Source organism: Erythrolamprus reginae, chromosome 1 (genome assembly GCF_031021105.1).
Source record: "Erythrolamprus reginae isolate rEryReg1 chromosome 1, rEryReg1.hap1, whole genome shotgun sequence".
NCBI classification, from domain to species: domain Eukaryota; kingdom Metazoa; phylum Chordata; class Lepidosauria; order Squamata; family Dipsadidae; genus Erythrolamprus; species Erythrolamprus reginae.
The window spans coordinates 347,090,107-347,111,584 of NC_091950.1; the positions used below are offsets into that span (position 1 = coordinate 347,090,107).

A 21,478-nucleotide genomic window follows, 5' to 3' on the forward strand; every position below is an offset into this window, starting at 1 on the left:
TTCTTCACACTTATGACTCCCTTTCTTCACACTTAGGACTTCTGCAGTGTCCCACTGATGTGATCAAAATTCAATTGCTCGGCAACTGGTTCACACTAATGACCATTGCTACATCCCAATGTGATCCCCTTTTGCAAACTTCTAACAAACAACGTCAACAGAGAAGCCATATTCACTTAACAATTGGGTTACTAATTTATACCAGTTTATATCAGTGATTCATTTAATAACTGTAGCAAGAAAAGTCAAAACTCACTCAACAAAGGTCTCACTTAACAGCAGACATTTTGGGTTCAGTTTGTGATTATTAAGTCATTAATGATCATTAAATCGAGGACTACTGTGGTAAGAATGATTTAAAATAATCCAGGTAATCCTCCACTTACAACAGTTCATTCAACGACTGTTCAAAGTTTACAACATTCCTGAAAAAAAAGGAACTAACTATCGTTTTTCACACTTACAACCCTTGCAGCATCCCCACGGTCACAATTCAAATTCAGAGGATGTGTAATTATGACAAGCGTCGAGTCTAGGAGACACGTGATTCCCCTTTTTGCGACTTTTCCAACCGGAGGAGTCAAATGCGGAAGTCGGATTTACTCATTTAACAACGCCATCGATTCACTTAACAATTGGGGCAAAACAAATGCTGGTTGACAAACTATGAATTGCGTCTGGGTACCTGGCTTTCTCCGGATCCCATCTGCCAAACAATGTCGGTCGGCCGGATCCTAGGGAAGGGCCTTCTCTGTGGCAGCTCCGACCCTTTGAAATCAACTTCCTTCGGAGAGGAGCCACTGTCCCTACCCTTCTGGCCTTCCAAAAAGCCATTAAGACCTGGCTCTCCCGGTGGACCTGGGACCATGAATGACTGAGTAGTATGTATGCTATTTTAGGGTTATTATTTGTTTCTATTTTTTCATTTCTGATATTTTTGATATTGTAACTTTTTATACTACAGTGGTACCTCTAATTATGAACTTAATTCGTTCCGTGACCAGGTTCTTAAGTAGAAAAGTTTGTAAGAAGAAGTAATTTTTCCCATAGGAATCAATGTAAAAGCAAATAATGTGTGCAGTTGGGGAAACCACAGGGAGGGTGGAGGCCCTGTTTCCTCGCAGGAGATTCCTAGAGAGGCCCCACAGAGGCTTCTCCCTGCCTTTTGCGGTTACAGTTTCAGAGGCTTGGGTTTGTAAGTGGAAAATGGTTCTTGAGAAGAGACAAAAAAATCTTGAACATCTGGCTCTTATCTAGAAAAGTTCGTAAGTAGATCGGTTCTTAGGTAGAGGTACCACTGTATTTTAAATGTTGTTAGACGCCCAGAGTCCAGTGGAGTTGGGCAGCATATAAATCCTGTTAAAGATTAAATTGTAAAACGAAGCAAAGACTTCCTTAAACCAAATGTTTAACTTTGCTACATGAATTTTGGGTTCTGGTCGTAGATTTGAGGGCTACACCTGTACTTAAATCTCAGAACAAGCGACTCCATGAAGAAGGGATAGGGGGGGGGGGTGCGTTGCCCAGGGCAGAGTTAGGCAAAGTTGGCTCTTCTACGGTATGACTTTGTGGACTTCAACTCCCAGAATCCCTGAGCCAATCATGCTAGCTGAAGAATTCTGGGAGTTGAAGTCCACATGTCATAGAAGAGCCAACTTTGCCTACCCCTGTCCAAGGGGCGTCGAGGCATCAATAAAGCCGATGGGGCGAGCGAATTCTCACGTTCTCCACCCCGAACTAATTGCTCTAAAGACCGCCAGGCGAGTTAACAGTAAACGGCAGCGGGACACGGGCGGCGGCGGCCATGCGTTTCCCTCCCACTTTATTCGGTTCCCTCCCACTTTATTCGGTCTGCTCGCCTGCCTTGCATGCTGGAGGGGGCGTTCCCGCCCCGTAACCGTTGCCGCCACGATACCTTGAGGGCCTCCAGACGGTAGCGCTGCGTGGAGGCCGGGTCCATCATCGCCGTCACCGCCTTCACCAGTTGCTCGCAGAGCGTGTTCACGGGGTCCCACGACATTCTGCTTGGAAGCAAGAACTTCCAGGGGGCGGGGGCGGGGGAGAAACGGGAGAGGAACCGTTGTCCACGGCAACCAAGCACCGGGGTGTGGAGGGGAGAGCCAAGAAACAAACGGCGTGCCGGGTCCAACGGACAGAAAAGCCCCAGCGCGCAGGCGCAGGAGATCGCCTGATCTCTTCTAGAACGGCGGCCGGATAAGGTGGGGAATCCACCTCTATGGTACGCGTTATAGAGTTAAGAAATCTTAGAATGCATAGTTTTTTCCTTCGAGGAACTTCGGTTCTTTCGCGTTTCCTCTCCTCTCCTCTCCTCGCATCCAACATTCGACTTTCTCTTTTTCAAAGAAAGTCATTCCACAAAGGCTGACCTGCGACAGAGAATATTCAGAAGTATATTCATATTGGTGGAACGATTTTCAGTTGTTATTTTTTAAATGGATCTAAGCTTGACGGGGGCTGAGTCTCAGTTTTTAAGTTTCATAGGCAAATGGGGGCTGGATGGAGTAATAATCACGTCATAATTAAGCATGATTAATAACCATGAATAATAAATATTTTATAATATACAGACCTATAGGCATTAATAATAAACAAACAATTATATAAATAAATAAATAAATAAATATTTTAAATTGAAATGTTTAGAATAGAACAGAACAGAATAGAATATAATTCTTTATTGCCCAAGTGTGATTGGACACACAAGAAATTTGTCTTTGGTGCATATGCTCTCAGTGTACATAAAAGAAAATACAGTATACAGTACATTTGTCAAGTATCATGAAGTACAACACTTAATGATTGTTATGGGGTCAAATAAGCAATCAGGAAATAGTATTAATAAAAATCTTAAGGATGCAAGCTACAAGTTACAGTCATACAGTCATAAGTATGACTGTAACTTGTTAAGATTTTTATTAATATTGATTGTTTCCTGATTAATCCATGTTTATTTTTTGTTGTGAACCGCCCTGAGTCCCTAGGGAGTTGGGCGGCATAGAAATAAAATAAAATAAATAATAGTCAAGTTTCTTAAACGTCTTAGGCTAGCGGGGCAAGAAATCCTGTCAAGTTTTGTACCCTTTCCTTTCTGACTAAAGCATTTTATGAAATTGTATTAGCTTTTGGTTGTGCTTCAAGCATTTAGTGACCCAAGGCTAGACCACAGATTTTCGATGCCGTGTAGGATTTAGAGATTTCTGGCAATGTTTCGACGAGGTCCCACTCGTCATCTTCAGGCTGGTGCTTTTGTTCTTGTTCTAGGGCGAACAAGGGTGTTGTGTCTTGTTCTAGAACAAGGACAGAAGCACCAGCCTGAATATGATGATTGATTATACTTATATGGTGCCCTTCTCCGGAGATTCAGAGCGGCTCACAACATGTAATATATATATACACTTTTGAACCCCAATTATAAAACCAGTCTAATACCCATTATGCTGATGAGAGCTGCAGATCATGAAAGCTTATGCTTTTTAATAGAGTTGATCAGAAAAGGGTTGATCAGAAAAGATGTTAGCAAGCTCTTCTGGTTTTTTTGCCAACATAGACCACCACAGCTTTTCTCTTCTATACACTACGTGGGAATTCTAAAAGTGCTTTTGGACTTTGTGTGTTTCTTTCTTTGAAGATGTTTTGCGTTTTGCAGAAAAAACAAAATCCAGTTGCCTTTGAAAAAAGCACTTTAGGGACAACCATGACCTGGAAGATTGATAATCTCCATAGACATTTAGTTGCAATTGAAAAGAAAAAAGAAAAACTCCAAAGGAGGATACTAAAATTACTACTATACTACTGCTATCCTATACATGTATATACTGTATAGTATATAGTACAGTATACTTATTTTATTTTTTTATTTATTTTGTCATATAAGTATAGAATTATAGTTTGTATTAACATAACAAAGTATAAAGAGGTGATAAAAAGGATAAAAGGACAGAAGGACAGGGATGGTAGGCACAATAGTGCGCTTATGCACCCCCCTTACACACCTCTTAGAAAAGGGGAGAGGTCAACAGTAGATAATTTAAAGTTGAAAATCTTGGGGTTAGGGGAAGAAACAACAGAGTCAGGTAGCGAGTTCCAGGCATTGATCACTCTGTTGCTGAAGTCATGTTTTCTGCAGTCAAGTTTAGAGCGATTTACATTTAGTTTGTATCTATTACATGCTCTTGCGTTGTTGTTGAAGGTGAAGTACTACAACTATCCTACATGTTTGACAAGCAAACAAACAAACAAACAAACAAATAAAATAAAAGACAAAGGCAAATCGTTTTCATACTCGGAAAAACATGCTTCCTATCCATAATAAACACGGGGAGTTGAGCTATATTCGAAGGAAATTACTTTTTATGGTATGTTTCCTCTTAAAACTACATTTCCCAAAGTGCCTTGAGTTTTGGGCGGAAGTTAGAAACCGTAGAAGGAGGTGGGTTTTTTCTCCTCCTTTAATCCTTTCCGATGGCGGGAACCTAACTCAAGACAGGGAGTTTGTCTCGGATTCTTCTGCATCCTCTTCTACTTTTGGCTTCGGTTGTTTTCGGTGGCCGTCAGCGGATCGCGATGGTTCGGGGGCAGGAGCGAGTGGTGGCTTTGGCGGATATGGACTGTTTCTACATCCAGGTGGAGCGACGGCTGGATCCTCGCCTGCACGGAAAGCCGTGTGTCGTGGTGCAGTATAAGACGTGGAAAGGCGGCGGGTAGGAAGCTACTCTCCTTTATGTAGACTGGCAACGAAATGACATGTTAAATCAGGCAAAGGCAAAGTTGGCTCTTCTATGACATGTGGATTTCAACTGCCAGAATTCCCTTTTTTAAACAAAATTTATTGATAAAACACAAGTGCACAAGTGCACTAGAGTGCCTTCCGTCCCCTGCCCTATTGCTCACCTATATCTCCTATACCTTTCTTCTATTCCTATATCTCTTCTATTCTTTCACTGATATATTCTATTACTATATCTTCTTTTCTATTCATTCTTAAATATATTTTACTATGAGTATCTCCTCTATAACCTTCATGTATTTTACTGTGTGTGTGTGTGTGTGTGTATGTAGATTGTTCTGAGTTCGGGTTTTGCCCTGTGTAATTACACAGGGCAAAACCCAAACTCAGAACAATCTACATACATATACCCGTGAAAATCTACGGAAACACACACACACACACACACACACACACATATATATATCCACTAAAACCCTCATTGTGTATTGGACAAAATAAATAAATAAAATAAATAAATAAAACATAAAAAAGACAACAACAAAAAGCAATTAACAATTAACAAATACGCACTTAAATTCCCTAGATTTTCACGGGTATATGTATGTAGATTGTTCTGAGTTCGGGTTTTACCCCGTGTAATATTTTGAGTGTCTATGCGACGTTTCGGTGAAATCACATTCACCATCATCAGGCTGTTGTTAACTTCATGCAAGCTAACATACACAAACACACACACACACACACACATACATGCACACTGACACATATATTTTACTTCTCCATAGGGTTTCCTTAATTTTAATTATACCAGTGGTATAATTTATTCCAAGTTTAATAATATTCAGTCTCATTTGTTTTCTTTCAAATCAAGTGTGTCCATCTCTGCGTACATTAGTATTTTGTGTACAACTTCTTTTTCTGTGGTTACATTCCTGTTCTTCCAATATTGAGCATAGGCGAGTCTTGCAGTGGTCAAGATTTGTAGCATTAGATAGGTGGTATTTTTCTCATACCTGTCCCTTGTTATCCCTAGTAGGAAAAGTTTTAACTCCCAAAATTCCTGAGCTAGCATGATTGGCTCAGGAATGCTAGGAGTTGAAATCCGTAAGTCAAAGAAGAGCCAACTTTGCCTACCTTTGTGTTAATCGGGGCGAAGGAATAATGAATGACTCGGTTCAGAAAATAAATGAGCGTGTCTTGACTTGTTTCAGAAAACAAACAAGCGTGTCTTCTGGCATTGTTAAAAGAACAATAAAGAATCTGGAACTTTGGCGAGACACAATTAACAATTCACAGTAACAGAGTTGGAAGGGACCTTGGAGGTCATCCAGTCCAACCCCTGCTCATGCAGGAGATTTTTCCTTCAATTTGAATGTGATGATGGTACAAGCCAACTGGGTGACCTTGACGCCTGTCACTCTCAGCCCAAGGAAGGGGGGGTATGAAATTTGTGAAAACTGCAGGAGCTAGCCACAGGCAGGTAGTCTCCAGGAGTCAAAAATCCATTTCAAGGACCCCCCCACACACACACACACTAAAGTCTTCCTTCTGTTAACAAGCTGCTACTTGTAACCTAAGATTTTTATTAATATTGATTGTTTTTTCATTGCTTATTTGACCCCTGTGACAATCATTAAGTGTTGTACCACATGATTCTTGACAAATGTATCTTTTTCTTTGATGTATTCTGAGAGCATGTGCACCAAGACAAATTCCTTGTGTGTCCAATCACACTTGGTCAATAAAATTCTATTCTATCTATACATACCTAGATTAAGTAATGTATTCCTAAACGGTAACGGGAGAAAATGAATGTTTCATGTATACATATTTTTATTTCTAGACCAGCTTCAGTAGTGTTCTCATTTAAATATCAGGTCTCTCTCTAAAATTTGTCTGGTCCGTTTGTGTTTTATATATTGAACACTAGAATCTTTGCATAGGATACTTTTTGCTCAGCCTTGCCCAAAATATGTATTTTAATCTGGCGTGGTGGATGGGGAGGAGAACCCTATCACCTGCAGTGATTCAGTAGCTGTCAATTGTCACAGATTCATAGCCTTCTACAAATCTTTAGGAATGAATTTTCCCACAAAATGAGTGAATTTTCTACACTTGAAGCAAATCCTGAGAAGTATTCCATGCGTAGGTGATATTGTGAAACATGTGAAAGCTCTCCTGTCTAAGGCCTAAACTGGGGGAAAGTGATCATTTTGTCCTTCGTGTAATGTCTAATATATTTCCCCTTTATGGAATTCAGGATAATTGCTGTGAGCTATGAAGCACGTGCTTTTGGAGTTAAAAGAAACATGTGGGCTGCTGATGCCAAGAAGCTGTGCCCAGATCTCGAGTTGGCTAGAGTGCCAGAGGCGCGTGGCAAAGCAGATCTCACCAGGTAAACCTGGGATTGGTAGCTTTTTACAGTTTCCCTTGTTCCTTTCCCTCTTTGGGTGAGTGTGAAACGATCTGAAATAAACATTTTTTTTTTAAAAAAAAAACTTTATTAATTTTCAAAGTTTTCCCACAAGTTACAATGTATCATTAAGCAATTCTACACCTACTTATTTACATTGATTTCCTATTTGTACAATACATTAATTTCAATATTTTCAATATTCTATGTCTTTTTCATTTCCCCCTTTTTTTGTTTTCTACCGTCAATACATTGATATCAGTTTTCTCATATTTCATAGTATTCTGTCTTTTTGTCCTTTTACTTCTACAGTTAATTTGTCCATTTTTGCATGATCATAGATCTTCTTAATTATTAAACTTTCAATGGGTGCGTGAGGATTCTTCCAACATTGTGCAAATGCAAGTCTTACAGCTGATGTAATATGCAGAGTCAGATATTTGACGTTTTTTCTGTATTGATTTTTAAATATTCCAAGTAGGCAAAGCTCCGGAGTAAATTATATTATTGTATCTGTTATTTGTTGTAACCAATTATGTATTTTTAGCCAGAATTTCCTCACTTCAGGACATAACCACCCCATATGAAAGAAGGTGCCTTGTTCTTTTTTACATTTCCAGCAGCTTGGATTTATACTTGGATATATTTTCGCTAATCTTGTTGGGGCCAAATACCAATGGTAGAACAAAAAATGGCTCAGTTCGGCTGCTTTTTTGGTGTATTTTCTGCTTTTGGAACTTATATTTGCTTTCCAAAAAGTTTAAAGAAATACATTATGCTGCCTCTTAAAAACTGGATGCAGTATGTTCAGTCTATTCTTCTTTTAAAAATATAATCGTACAGTAACAGTATGTAAGACAGTGATGTAATAGAACTAGGAATGAATTAAAGGCATTTCTGCATGTATCTGTTTGTGTGGGGAATCGGACATGGTTTTACCTTATTTTTTAAAAGTACTTAAAGCCCGAAGCTTTACATATCTCATTTTCTTTCTTTTAAATTTTTTTTTATTTTGATTGTAATACAAACAAACAAAACAAGACATATAAACATACCTATATATATACAAATTCATTTGAATTTACTTAATGATTAATACTTTACAATTTTTTTTGTTAATTCATTTCTTTCCCTTAAATATTAGTTCAATTTCTTCTTTGTTTTCTATCCAATTATATAGTTTCCCCCAAACTCTATAGTAGTCCTTATTTTGTTTATTCTGTAATTCATATGTTAATTTACTTAATTTAGCACAGTCTAACATTTTCTTAATCACTATCGCTTCATTTGGTATCTTTTCTTGTTTCCAAGTTTGTGCGAACACCAATCTTGCTGACGTTAGTGTGTGAGTTATTAAATAGTAATCTTCTTTGCTATGTTGTCCTCATTTTCTATTCATTTTACTAATTTTTACTAAAATCAGAGAACTATGATTACCATGAATGTTGCTGAATTTTGATGTATAATTTCAGAGTTTCTGAAGCTATACAAAAACAAACAAAAAAGACGATGAAGGGGTTTTCATGTAAGTTGTCAAAGTCTACATTATGAAAAATAATACCGACCCATCACTTTGACGGGCCAGATTTTTATCAGATTGTTGAGATGGAAAGGGCAGGATAAACAGAAATATCAAGATTTACTTGGTGTCTTCGTCTAGATATAGAGAAGCCAGCATAGAGGTGATGGAAGTGATGTCACGTTTTGCTGTGATTGAACGTGCCAGCATCGACGAAGCTTATCTGGATTTAACACAAGCTATACAGGAAAGGCTGAAGAAGATGAAGGGTCAACCTATTTCAGTAGAGCAACTGGGAACTACATATATTCAAGGATTCCCAAACAGCCTTGAGGAAGAAGAAAATATGGACAATAAAGGTAGTGTATGGGAGTGGGTAGATGGAGAGAGAGAGAGAGAGAAAGACACAGAGAGAGAGGGACCCCATTTCTGTCCAGTTATGATTCCTGGGGAATTGAATAGCATTTGCAAGCAGATTGGATTGTCTCCTCCAACTTCATTCACTTGATCTATGATATTGCTATTAGGGATGAGTTGAGATTGTCACATTGAAGCTGGAAAAACTTTCAGTGTTACTTATTCTTTTTATCTGAACTAAAATATAAGGAACAAAGACTGGTTTCCAACATTTCTTGTTTACTTTTGGAACTAAAAGATAATAATAATAATAATAAATTTATTGTCATTGTCAAAACAATGAATTGTCATTGGCAACGAAAGTCGTGTGACACCCAGAGACCAGTCCCACCATACATAAAATCAGAATAGGTAAATTTAAAAATAGAATAAAAAATAGAATAAAATGTCCCACCCACTACAAATTCCCCACCCTGAACCACTCAACCATCTACATGACAAACCGAGTAATATTGTCCAATAGTTCACTGATGGTGACCCTTTAGTTCGTTGTTAAGTGCGAGCATAGCTCTGGGATAAAAACTATTCAGGAAACGTGTAATCCGAGTTGTAGTTGTTCTGTATCTTCTGCCGGAAGGCAACAGTTCAAAGAGATTGTAAGCAGAATGAGAAGAGTCTTTGAGAATGGTATGCACCTTCCTAGAACAGCGAGATGTGAAGATGTCATCCAGGGCAGGTAGCTGGAGCCCAATGATGTTCTGGGCAGTTTTAATAATTCTCTGTAGAGCTTTTTTGTTCACTACAGAGCTGCTCCCATACCAAGCTAGTACGCTGTATGTCAAGATACTCTCAATGGTGCTGCAATAGTAGGACAACAGTAGATGCTGAGATAAATTTATCTTCCTGAGCATTCTCAGGAAGTACAGCCTCTTTTGTGCCTTCTTCACAAGCATATTAGCATTCATAGTCCATGAGAGGTCCTCTGAGATATAAAGATGCTTTTTTGACTTAAAAATTTAGCTCACTGACTGAATTCCAGAAAAATCAAAATAGAATACCAACACAAAATGTGTCATTCTGTGTGCTGACTCTCTAGGACTTTTACATATGTATATATTCCAGAAAGCTTTGTTTGGTCCAACTTTCGAACGTTCCCTACATCCATTTTTTTAAGGAACCATCCTCTGATACATATCCTTCAAACTTTTATAATGGTATTTTTTTAACGTATTATGTAAACTGAAATCTTCCTCAGTGAACCTTTAGGCCATTTGGTCTGCTCTGAATGGGTCTCACATGCTCTAGTCACACAAATGCATTGTGTGGTTAGGTTAGATATTTTTACTGTACCATGGCATTATAAAGTGAATGATATTAAGATGCTAAAAACAGTGTATTGGTATATTGGTATGTGGTTCATTAATGAATATGGTTATAAGTCTTCGGAGAGGGGCGGCATACAAATCTAATAAATAATAATAATAATAATAATAATAATAATAATAATAATAATGGTGGTTAAGAGTCTAGCAAGATGCTTGGAATCAGTTTGTGTTCTTTTTTTAGAGGAGATAAGGCAACGTGGTGTGAGCCAGTGGCTGCAGTCATTGCCCTTTGAAGATCCCAGCAATCCAGAACTGCAGATGACAGTAGGGGCAGCTATCATGGAAGAAATGAGGGCTGCTGTGGAATCTGTCACTGGATTTCAATGTTCTGTTGGAATTTCTCACAATAAGGTATTGCTGCTCGTTTTCTAAGGTTTAATTAACTCACCACTACTCCATATCTTATAACTCTTGATTGGTCTATGACAAAAAAGGAATGCAGGAAATAATAAAAGCGAGAAAGAAGACAGGAAAGTTCTGTTGGATAATACCGAGGGGATGCTGTTTCAATCAAATGGAATAGAGCTGAAAGGGACCTTTAAGATTTTCTAGTCCAACCCCCTTCTATCATGTCCACCGTAGTCCTTCTTTTCTCTAGACTAGCTAAACCCAAATCCTGCAACTCTTCTTGATGTGTTTTCATCTCCAGGTTTTTAATTATCTTAGTTGCTCTCCTTTGCATTCCCCTGAAATCTCAACATCTTTTTTTTCCCCCCTTTTAAAATAGTTTTTATTATATTACAAAAATAAAAAGAAAGAAGAGCAGGTACATCATAGTTTACATCGTTATATCGACGTATAGTATTAGTTATACAATTATTATGCTTGTCCCATATAAATGTTCTGGAGAAGTAAACTTTATCATTTTAACAAGGCAAACTTAATATATCAATACGTAAAAGTAAATTTTAAACCTTCTGTCTAAATGGTTTTTACCTTCTGTCTCTTCCTTTGCCCGAACCCACCCTTGAACTGTTTCTAACAGTTCTGGATTTCTTTAATTAACATTATGCGGCGTATGGTGGCCGCGGTTTTTCGGTATTTTTTCTGCTCTACACTTTATCTAAGGTCAGTTTAGATTGAAGAAGATGTCCAGTCTGTTAAAGGTTATCAGAATTTTGTATTTGGTCACCATCAATCTTTTTTCTATGTATTAGGCTATTTTAATTTAATTTTTATCTTTTTTCTTTTTGTTACCCAATCATAAAATTTTCCCCAAATTTCATAGTATCTTCAGTCAACATCTTTTTTGTAATGTGATGACCAAAACTGGATGCAGTATTCCAGGTATGGCCTTATGAAGGCTTTATGAAATGGTACTAATACTTTACGTGATTTTGATTCTATACCTTAGTATGGGGTGAAGAATTATTTTGTTGTTGTTGTGCAAACAACAAATGCAAACAACTTAATGAGAGAGAGACCTAGGTCTCAGTTATACTCCAGGTCAACCTTTTCATCATTGGTCAGAACAAGGGGGAGGGAGAACTTATTTATTAACTTGCCATTTAACAACAGCACCTGCAGGCCAAAGGTAAGCTAATACGAGTACCATAATTTGACCCTCTCAGAGAGGGCCAACAACTTGGGTATCCTCCTTGACCCACAACTGACTTTAGAACACCACCTTTTGGCTGTGGCAAGGGGGGCGTTTGCCCAGGTTCGCCTGGTGCACCAGTTGTGGGCCTATTTGGACAGGGAGTCTCTACTCACAGTCACTCATGCCCTTATCACCTCAAGGTTTGACTACTGCAATGCTCTCTACATGGGGCTACCTTTGAAGAGCGTTTGGAAACTGCAAATTGTGCAGAACGCAGCCCCAGGAGCAGTCGTGGGCCTGCCCAGACATGCACGTACCTTTCCAGCGCTCTGCAGACTGCATTGGCCGCCAATTAGTTTCCAGACACAATTCAAAGAATACTTGCAGGACTTCTGCCGCATGAGTCCCAGCAGCTGGTGAGGTCCCACAGAGTCGGCCTTCTCCAGGTCCCATCAACTAGTCAATGTCGTTTGGTGGGGCCTAGGGGAAGAGCCTTCTCTGGGGGTCCCGGCCCTCTGGAATCAACTTCCCCCGGAGATTCATACTGCCCCTACCCTCTTCACCTTCCACAAGAATCTTAAGGCTCATCTATGCCACCAGGCTTGGGGCCTCTAAATTCTAGCCCCCTGGCCGACAAATGTGTTGAGAGTAAGTTGACTGAATGGGAATGACTGTCTTTTTATGGTTTTGGGGTATTTAGATTATAAATTTAAATTAATTGGATTTAGGATGTTATATATTGTTCCGTTATATGTGGTAAGCCGTCCCGAATCCTCAGAGAGAAGCAGCATAAAACTCCAATAAGTAAGTAAGTAAGTAAGTAAGTAAGTAAGTAAGTAAGTAAATAAATAAATAAATAAATAAATAAATAAATAAATAATATGTAAACCACCTACATAACAAGAAGAGGAGGGAACTGGCACAAGTTGTCTCATCTCTTTTCTTCCTAATCCACTTAACGCTTCAAAGGCTTTTGGTACAAACTCGAATAAGCACCTACAAAATGGAACAATTCTATTTTGGACCAAAACGCAAGACGCTCAAGTTGAAGCAAAAGCATTATTCTTTACAATTCTACACTGCTGTGAACATATCATTCTATCTAAGTTTGCTTCAAAAGTTTTTGTAATTTTATACATCCTGGCATTAAGAATGAATACAATTCTTTTGGGTGTTTTGGCCCCAGGATGAACTAAATGCAAATAATAGATGAGAATAAAAATGAGGCAAAATATATGAAAATTTATATTTTTGGACCCGATATATTAGTTAATTTATTTATTATTTATTTATTAATCAGATTTGTATGCCGCCCCTGTCCGCAGACTTGGGGCGGCTAACAGCAATAATAATACAATGTAAACAAACATAATATTTAAGTTTAAGTTAATTTAAAACCCCAATTTAGAAACCAATCATACATACTAACATACCATGCATAAATTTTATAAGCCTAGGGGGAGGGAAAGTCTCAATTCCCCCATGCCTGACGACAGAGGTGGATTTTAAGGAGCTTACGAAAGGCAAGGATGGTGGGAGCAACTCTGATATCTGGGGGGAGTTGGTCCCAGAGGGTTGGGGCCGCCACAGAGAAGGCTCTTCCCCTGGGTCCCGCCAACCAACATTGTTTAGTTGACGGGACCTGGAGAAGGCCAACTCTGTGGGACCTAACTGGTCGCTGGGATTCGTGCGGCAGAAGGCGGTCCCGGAGATATTCTGATCCGGTGCCATGAAGGGCTTTATAGGTCATAACTAACACTTTGAATTGTGACCGGAAAGTTAAGTAAGTTAAATGTGTCCTTGAAATTCCACAGTATAGTGATTATATCTTTATATACTTTTGAGTAGTTGTATTTGCACCCTGTCCTATATTTTGATTTTTTTTTTAATTCTAAAACTTGAATGTAGGAAATTGAAAAGCCACTGTTGCTAAACTAGGTTCGTTTGGTTCATTTCAGGTATTAGCAAAACTGGCCTGTGGCCTCAACAAACCAAATCGACAGACTCTGGTATCACAGGGGGCTGTTCCTCAGCTCTTTAGCAAGATGCCAATCGGCAACATGTACGTAAAACTGAGGATGTAGCCATGAATTTCAAAGTTCTCCTTTTCTCCTGCATGTTACTACTTGGGCATATTTGTGCTTGATTCCTACTAGTATAGGCGGAAGCTATATTCATTACTATTTCTATCAACATGCTTTAGCCGTTTGTCGAATAGCACAAATCCTGCACTCTTTCCTTCTTTGGGTGATTACCTGAATACTTTTGCGGATTAGTACCTGGATTTAGTATTTTTTCTTTCTCCATCCAACTGGGGTTTTTTTTTCTTCCCCTAGTCGCAACCTTGGAGGGAAACTAGGTGCTTCTATTACTGAATGTCTCGGAGTGCAATATATGGGAGATCTGATCCAGTTCAGTGAATCACAGCTTCAAACAAATTTTGGGGAGAAGACTGGGCAAGTCACTTTTTTTGAATTTTGGATTCAATGTGTTTTCTTTTTGTGCTTATACAGTATAGGCCAATGATGGCGAACCTATGGCACGGGTGCCACAGGTGGCATGCAGAGCCATTTCTTCAGAGAGGGGCAGCATACAAATCTAATTTTTGATTTGATTTGATTTGATTTGATTTGATTTGATTTGATTTGTATGCCGCCCCTCTCTGTAGACTCGGGGCGGCTAACAACAGTGGTAAAAACAACATGCGACAATCCAATATTAAAACAGCTAAAAACCCTTATTATAAAACCAATCATACATACAAACATACCATGCATAAATTGTAGCAGCCTAGGGGGAAAGAATATCTCAGTTCCCCCATGCCTGACGGCAGAGGTGGGTTTTAAGGAGCTTACAAAAGGCAAGGAGGGTGGGGGCAATTCTAATCTCTGGGGGGAGTTGGTTCCAGAGGGCCGGGGCTGCCACAGAGAAGACTCTTCCCTGGGTCCTGCCAAACAATTATTATTATTATTATTATTATTATTATTATTATTATTATTATTATTATCTGCTGGCACGTGAGCTGTTGCCCTAGCTCAGCTCCAACATGCATGTGTGTGCTGGCTAGCTGATTTTTGGCTTGCACAGAGGCTCTGGGAGGGCATTTTTGGCTTCCGGAGAGCCTCCAGGGGGATGGGGGAGGACGTTTTTACCCTCCCTCGGCTCCAGGGAAGCCTTTGGAGCCTGGGAAGGGAGAAACAAGAGCCTACTGGGCCCACCAGAAGTTGAGAAACAGGCCATTTCCGGCCTCCAGAGGGCCTCCGGGGGGTAGGGGAAGCTGTTTTTGCCCTTCCCAGGCAATGAATTATGAGTGTGGGCACTTGCGGAGAGGGCGCATACAAGTCTAATAAATAATAATAATAACAACATACACACACTCTTTCAGCCCCCGAGGGAAAAAAGGTTTGCCATCACTAGTGTAGGCTGTTCCAGGGGTGAAATACTCCTGCCTGTCAGTTGTCGGAGACCCTGTCATGAAGGGAGTGTGAGGCTTCGCCCGGATGCCCAGAAAGAACCATTTGGGTTCTTTTACCCTCTGCACATGCACAGAATGCTTTGCACATGCATAGTGAGTAAAAGAACCCAAATGGCAGTGTCCAGGTAGGTGGGCGGAGCCTCAAACTCCCTTTGTGACTGGCTCTCCGACGACCAACAGGCACGAACAAACTGGAAGCATTTCAGCCCTGGGATCTTCAGTACTTAACTTGGAACGGAGTGTGTAGAAAGTAGGCTAGTTCTGCTGAGAATCTGAATCAGTGTGATCTAATGATTTCTTTTGCTTATTCACTTATTCCAAGAGAGAAATAGACATTTTGGAAACAATGAGAAACAAACGCAGTACAGTAGTACCTCTAGATACGAGCTGCTCCACATGCGAGTATTCCAAGTTACGAGGCGAGACGCGAGCAAAATTTCTGTTCGACACCCGAGCTCAAATTCGGGATACGAGCCAAGCTTCCACTAGGTGGCGCAAGAATTCCTTGCTTCCAGTTATCTCGGCCGAAAAACAAAGTCTAAAGGCATTTGTTCGAGATGCGAGTTGATCGACATATGAGCTCGGGTCTGGAACGAATTAGACTTGTATGTTGAGGTACCACTTGTATTGTGTAAAATATGTTTCATTTTGAAATGAGGGGTTTCAAGTTTAAAAAAAAATCAGCCAAATGTGATAACAAATAAACAAGACTATTTGATACAGTGCGAAATGCTGTTTGGGTCGAGAAATGGGATACAGTATTCAATGAATGAGTGCCAACTGAAATCTTCCTCTAATAGCTTTCCAGCTAATACAGCAATGTGTTAAATTATATCCCCAGCTTCCCTTCAGCCACAAGTATTGATCTCTTGCAGTCATCTTTTTATGTTTTTTACATGATATCTAATTTGGTTTTCTGTTTTTACTTTACTGAGCTCAGCGTAGAGTTTGTTAAAATGCAACAAATGAAATGGGAATATGTTATAGTAATATAAAACAGACAGGCAGAGATGGATCTATGGGTGGCCAGTGTTACTTTTGGTTTGTAGTACCCCACAAAAAATAATTTACGGTTTCCAGTGTTTCAACAATAGCAGCAGTAATTCAGGACATTTGTGGATATAAAAATGTAGATACATATAATCTATTTGGATACTTAAAACAAAATCCTGTGTCAGAGACTCCCTGTTCCTTAATTCTTCATCTGCTTTTTTCGAACCATTATTTTGCACCTGGTTGATGAACTTTGACATCTACTGAGCAAAATGTGGGTTTAATGGAAATATATAAATAGCACTTAATGTTTGTTCAGTTATCCATTTTGGAATCCTTTATTTTAAACTGATGCAACTTCCAAATATTTTGGATAATTAAACAAGTAGCAACATAAATCAACGATTATTTGCCAACTTAGAAGTATTATTTACTTGTGATTCTATGTATGATTTACAGATCCTGGTTATATGAACTGTGCAGAGGAATTGACTTTGAGCCTGTGAAAGCTAGGCAATTGCCAAAGTCCATTGGTTGCAGTAAGAATTTCCCTGGAAAAACAGCATTGGCTACTCAGAAGCAGGTAAAAAAGTGCAGAAAGAATAGCATGTGGTTTGGGCTGGCTAGCGTTGAGCCAATTGGAATACATTTTGGCAAATTTTTTATATGCTTATTGAGTCAGAAACCTAAAATTAATTAATTAACCACCCAACCCTGAAGGAATTAGGGCAGTTTACAATATAAAAAATACAATATACAGTACAATAAAAAGAAGTCAAATATAAATCTAAAACTAACAATTCAGGCAACACACATGCATACCATTCAGTATAAATTGGCCACGGCAGATGTCAATTTCATGGCCCTCAGGTCTTGGCAAAGCCAGGTCTTCGTAGCCTTTCGGAAGGCCAGTAGTAGGGTGGTTCCATAGAGCCAGGGCAGCCACAGAGAAGGCCATCCCCCTCGGCCCCGCCAACTTTCATTGCTTAGTCGACGGAACCTGAAGGAGGCTGACCCTGTGTGATCTTATTGGTCTCTGTGAGATATATATATAGAAACATAGAAGACTGGCGGCAGAAAAAGATCTCATGGTCCATCTAGTCTGCCCTTATACTATTTCCTGTATTTTATCTTACAATGGATATATGTTTATCCCAGGCATGTTTAAATATATAACTGCCCCTTTATTATACTCTTTAATTTTAGTGCAAACTATATAAAAATGCAAACTGCCAACCAACTGCCTTCTCATTAATTGAAGTGTAACTTATTATCTTCCCATATTCAGATTAATACTAAAGAAGCAGAGGCAGAATCTCAACTTAGAATAGCAAATAGCTCTTCTGCTATTGTAGTGCATAGGTAAATATAATTTGCTGTTGGAGGAAGGGGCATAAGACTAGCAGCCTTGGAATCTTTGCACTTAGATCTTCAACAATCTGTAAAGAGACTGTTGGAAAACTTCCTTTGACAGTTCAAACACTGGGAACACCCTATAACTCTTATCATATATTGAAATAATTTGGATTATAGATCTCTTGGACCATAAGTAGAAAGTTACTCTGCTTTGTATTTTGGTACTTTTCCAGCTGCTTGGATTATGTGATACTGATTTTGTATTGCTGTTACGAATCTTTGTATACATGGATTTTGATTTTGAAGTTATAGGAATCTGACAGTTCAGAAAAGGAAGATATTCTTTTGATTTGATTTAGCAGCATATTAACCACAGTCCTACGATTATAACTGTCTTGTAATGCTGTCTGAAGGTGCAGTATTGGCTCTTGCAGTTGGCCTTGGAGCTGGAAGAGAGATTGAATAAGGATAGAGACCAGGTAGGCATAAAGTTATCTAACCAATATATGTGTGTATTGAGCTGAAACATATATGGGAGAACAGTTTTTTTATTAGATGGGATTTGAACTATTTAATTCAGGGCTTTTTCACAAGTATTTTGCTGCAGAATTGACTACCATGATCTTGAGTAGAATATCTAGTGATAAGTAAATGGATGTCTGCTCTTAGGTGCAAATAGTGGGGAAAAATTCAGTGGGATGGGCAAGGAGAAAATAAAAGATTGGGGGGAAAAGAAAGATGATTATTTAAAAAGGCTGCTGAGGTCATTTTTTTCCTACAGTCTTTATTTCTTTGCACTAGCTCAGAGTTTCCTGTTTCTTAATTCATTGTCTATTTCTTAATTCAATTAATCCATTCATGAATGGATGCATTCTACTGCCTCTTGGCCCAAATGGAAGAAAAGAAAATAGAACTAAGACTGCGTTGGGAAGGGGCAACAGCCACAAACTGTAGTAGTCTGAGGCCTGCTTTTCCACAGGGATAAAGTTTTAACCCTTTTCTGTTGGCTACATCTTCAGTGATGAAAAATTTCAGGGGCTTCGTATCTTAAATATCTCTTGTTATGGTCTTTTATGGATCCATTTCCATCATTTATTTAATATATTTATTTTCCCACAGAACAACCGGGTAGCTAAACAATTGACTGTTGGGATCCATATGCAGGGTGGTAAACATACCAATGCAACACGCTGCTGTGCCTTATCCCTGTATGAAGCTCAAAAAATTAGCAGAGATGCCTTTGCTCTAATCCAGAACTGTAACACAGCAGGCCAGCAAGCAACATGGTAAGAATTTTACTTCTTGAATTTAGGAAGAAGCTACTGTGGAGGGGAAAAATGGTTCCTATCCTTGTTGCTTAAATTTTGTTATATGCAGTTAAGAGGAGATGAAATATAGTGAGATCAGTAGGTACATTTTTAATTTGAAAAATAAGGGTTGCCAAACATATACTGGCTGTTCAGCAAAGCACATTAGAAGATTCTGTGCAAGAAGTTGGCAAAGAAAGCTAATGGTATAGTGCAGGAAGGAAAATTTGCACTAAAAATGGGACAGAGCAAAATTTGGAGTGCAACACTCCAAATTTGGAGTATTCCAACACTCCAGAGCAAAATTTGGAGTTACACCAACACTCCGCAGTCTGCATTGGTTACTGATCAATTTCCGGTCACAATTCAAAGTGTTGGTTATGACCTATAAAGCCCTTCATGGCATCGGACCAGAATATCTCTGGGACTGCCTTCTGCCGCACGAATCCCAGCGACCGGTTAGGTCCCACAGAGTTGGCCTTCTCCGGGTCCCGTCGACTAAGCAATGTCGTTTGGCGGGACCCAGGAGAAGAGCCTTCTCTGTGGCGGCCCCGACCCTCTGGAACCAGCTCCCCCCAGATATCAGAGTTGCCCCCACCTTCCTTGCCTTTCGCAAGCTCCTTAAAACCCACCTCTGTTGTCAGGCATGGGGGAATTGAAATTTTCCTTCCCCCTAGGCTTATAGAATTTATACATGGTATGCTTGTATGTATGAGTGTTTCTTTAAATTGGGGTTTTTTAGATTGTTTTTAATATTAGATTTGTTTACATTGTCTTTTTATATTGTTGTTAACCGCCCCGAGTCTTCGGAGAGGGGCGGCATACAAATCTAATAAATAAATAAATAAATTATCAGTTAGAAGTCAGCAGTGTATTTCGCTTGGGTAGTTATTTTTGAACTAAAGAAAGGAAAATCTTGAAAGGAAGTACTAGAAGAAAGAGTAAACAGAAAGAATAATCTTGGGACAGATTCTTCCATATTTAGAGAAGTCAAATTTCTGAAAAAAATTATAGTCCAGTTAAGCTTTGAGAGTGTTTTTTCTTTTGAAATGCTTGATAATTTGCTTCTATCACTAGGTCTCCTCCTGTTACACTTCTCCAGCTCTGCGTAAGCAAGTTTTCGGAAGCCTCTACAGTATCGTCTGTGGACATTACTTCCTTCCTGACCAATCAGAGCCAACGTACTCAACATACCACCGCCATTAAAGAAAGCATGAATGCAAAATTCCTTGAAAGTCCCAAAAAGGAGACCAGCAAGAAGGCAGTTAATGCTATTGAAATGCTCTTCCAAAGGGCAGCAAAACGAAAACAAGCCCAGGCTAGCGCTGAGTGTTTTGTTCCTGGTGTAAGTGATGTGATAGTACCATCACCTACTCAGACCAAAGGTTCTCACAACAGCAGCCAAGTTTCAGAAGGCTTAACGGAAGCAAGCAACCCAAACGTGATGCAGAAACAGCTGTTGATGGAACCACCTTTGCAAGACGCCACTTTGACTGGGGAAGGTTATGTATCGTCTTCAGAACTGAAAATTCTTCCTGATTCATTTAAAGAAGAAAACGTGGAGGCTGCTCCTGGACTTTTGCAGGAAGGAGCTATGAGTTTGGCTGATCCCTCCTCAATGGATGTCTGCCTGTTATGTGAGAAATGTAACCAAAATGTGGCAGTGTGGGAGTTCACTGAACACTCGGATTACCACTTTGCTGTAGAGCTGCAGAATTCTTTCTCGGGGTCTAACTCCTTCAGATCAGTTGAATCTCTTGCCAGTCCAATGAAGGAGAAAAATAAATCAAGGGAACAGAGGCCCACCAGCGCCAAACGACCAAAGCAAGATGGAACTAGGACATTAGATTTCTTTTTTAAACCATTGCCACCATAGTTGCTCACTTGAGTAATTGGCGACTTAGAAAATGTACATTCTCTAATAAACTAATCCTAATAAATTATTCCTTTAAAATTATTCATCTTTCTAAGAGTTAATGAATGGGGATAAAAATCTGTAATCAAAGGTATGCTATCTGCAGGGCCTTTTGTTACCTTGTTTGACAAGATGACAATGGACAATATGACAATGGGATTGTATTCTGCTAATAGTTCTGTAGTTGTCCCATGAGTAGTTTTAAAATGGAGCTCGGTAAGTAAGAATTCCTATTCCTATCTATTATGTAAAAGATTTGCTTATTTCAGAGGTTTTGCATTCATGTAGAGGTTCTAAGAGCCAGATTACAGTCAGGATTACAATGAGTGGAAATCATAAAAAACCTTGATATTAGCACAGAATTTTGGATTTGATTTTAAAACAGGAGAAAAATCTAGAATTCCCACAGATGGTGGATTACAACCTTTATCATCCTTTCCTACTGGCTCTGCTGGATTGATAGCATTA

The 21,478-nt window shown here is 39.2% G+C and overlaps 2 protein-coding genes across 6 annotated transcripts in view; one reads left to right on the plus strand and one right to left on the minus strand.

Annotated features, from left to right (window-relative positions):
- The window catches only part of XPO5 (exportin 5), a 51,257-nt gene extending 49,091 nt beyond the window's left edge, over positions 1 to 2,166 (minus strand). For all 3 annotated transcript variants that reach the window (XM_070734203.1, XM_070734202.1, XM_070734200.1), the window contains exon 1: positions 1,916 to 2,166. In XM_070734203.1, coding sequence (XP_070590304.1) covers positions 1,916 to 2,020 — 105 coding nt within the window. In that variant the 5' untranslated portion in view covers positions 2,021 to 2,166. The remainder of the gene's footprint in view (positions 1 to 1,915) is intronic.
- Positions 1,929 to 21,052, plus strand: POLH (DNA polymerase eta). 3 transcript variants are annotated; one of them, XM_070734205.1, is made up of 10 exons: positions 1,929 to 2,219; positions 7,011 to 7,145; positions 8,824 to 9,041; positions 10,606 to 10,775; positions 13,923 to 14,026; positions 14,301 to 14,420; positions 16,892 to 17,015; positions 18,202 to 18,267; positions 18,908 to 19,074; positions 20,173 to 21,052. In XM_070734205.1, the coding sequence occupies exons 2-10, from the start codon at positions 7,060 to 7,062 to the stop codon at positions 20,969 to 20,971; spliced, it is 1,854 nt and encodes a 617-aa protein (XP_070590306.1). In that variant the 5' UTR covers positions 1,929 to 2,219; positions 7,011 to 7,059; the 3' UTR covers positions 20,972 to 21,052. The 3 variants fall into 3 exon arrangements, with proteins under 3 accessions (XP_070590306.1, XP_070590307.1, XP_070590305.1); XM_070734206.1 differs by having other exon boundaries at positions 2,153 to 2,239; XM_070734204.1 differs by lacking the exon at positions 1,929 to 2,219 and adding an exon at positions 4,416 to 4,721.
- The last annotated feature ends 426 nt before the right edge of the window (positions 21,053 to 21,478 follow it).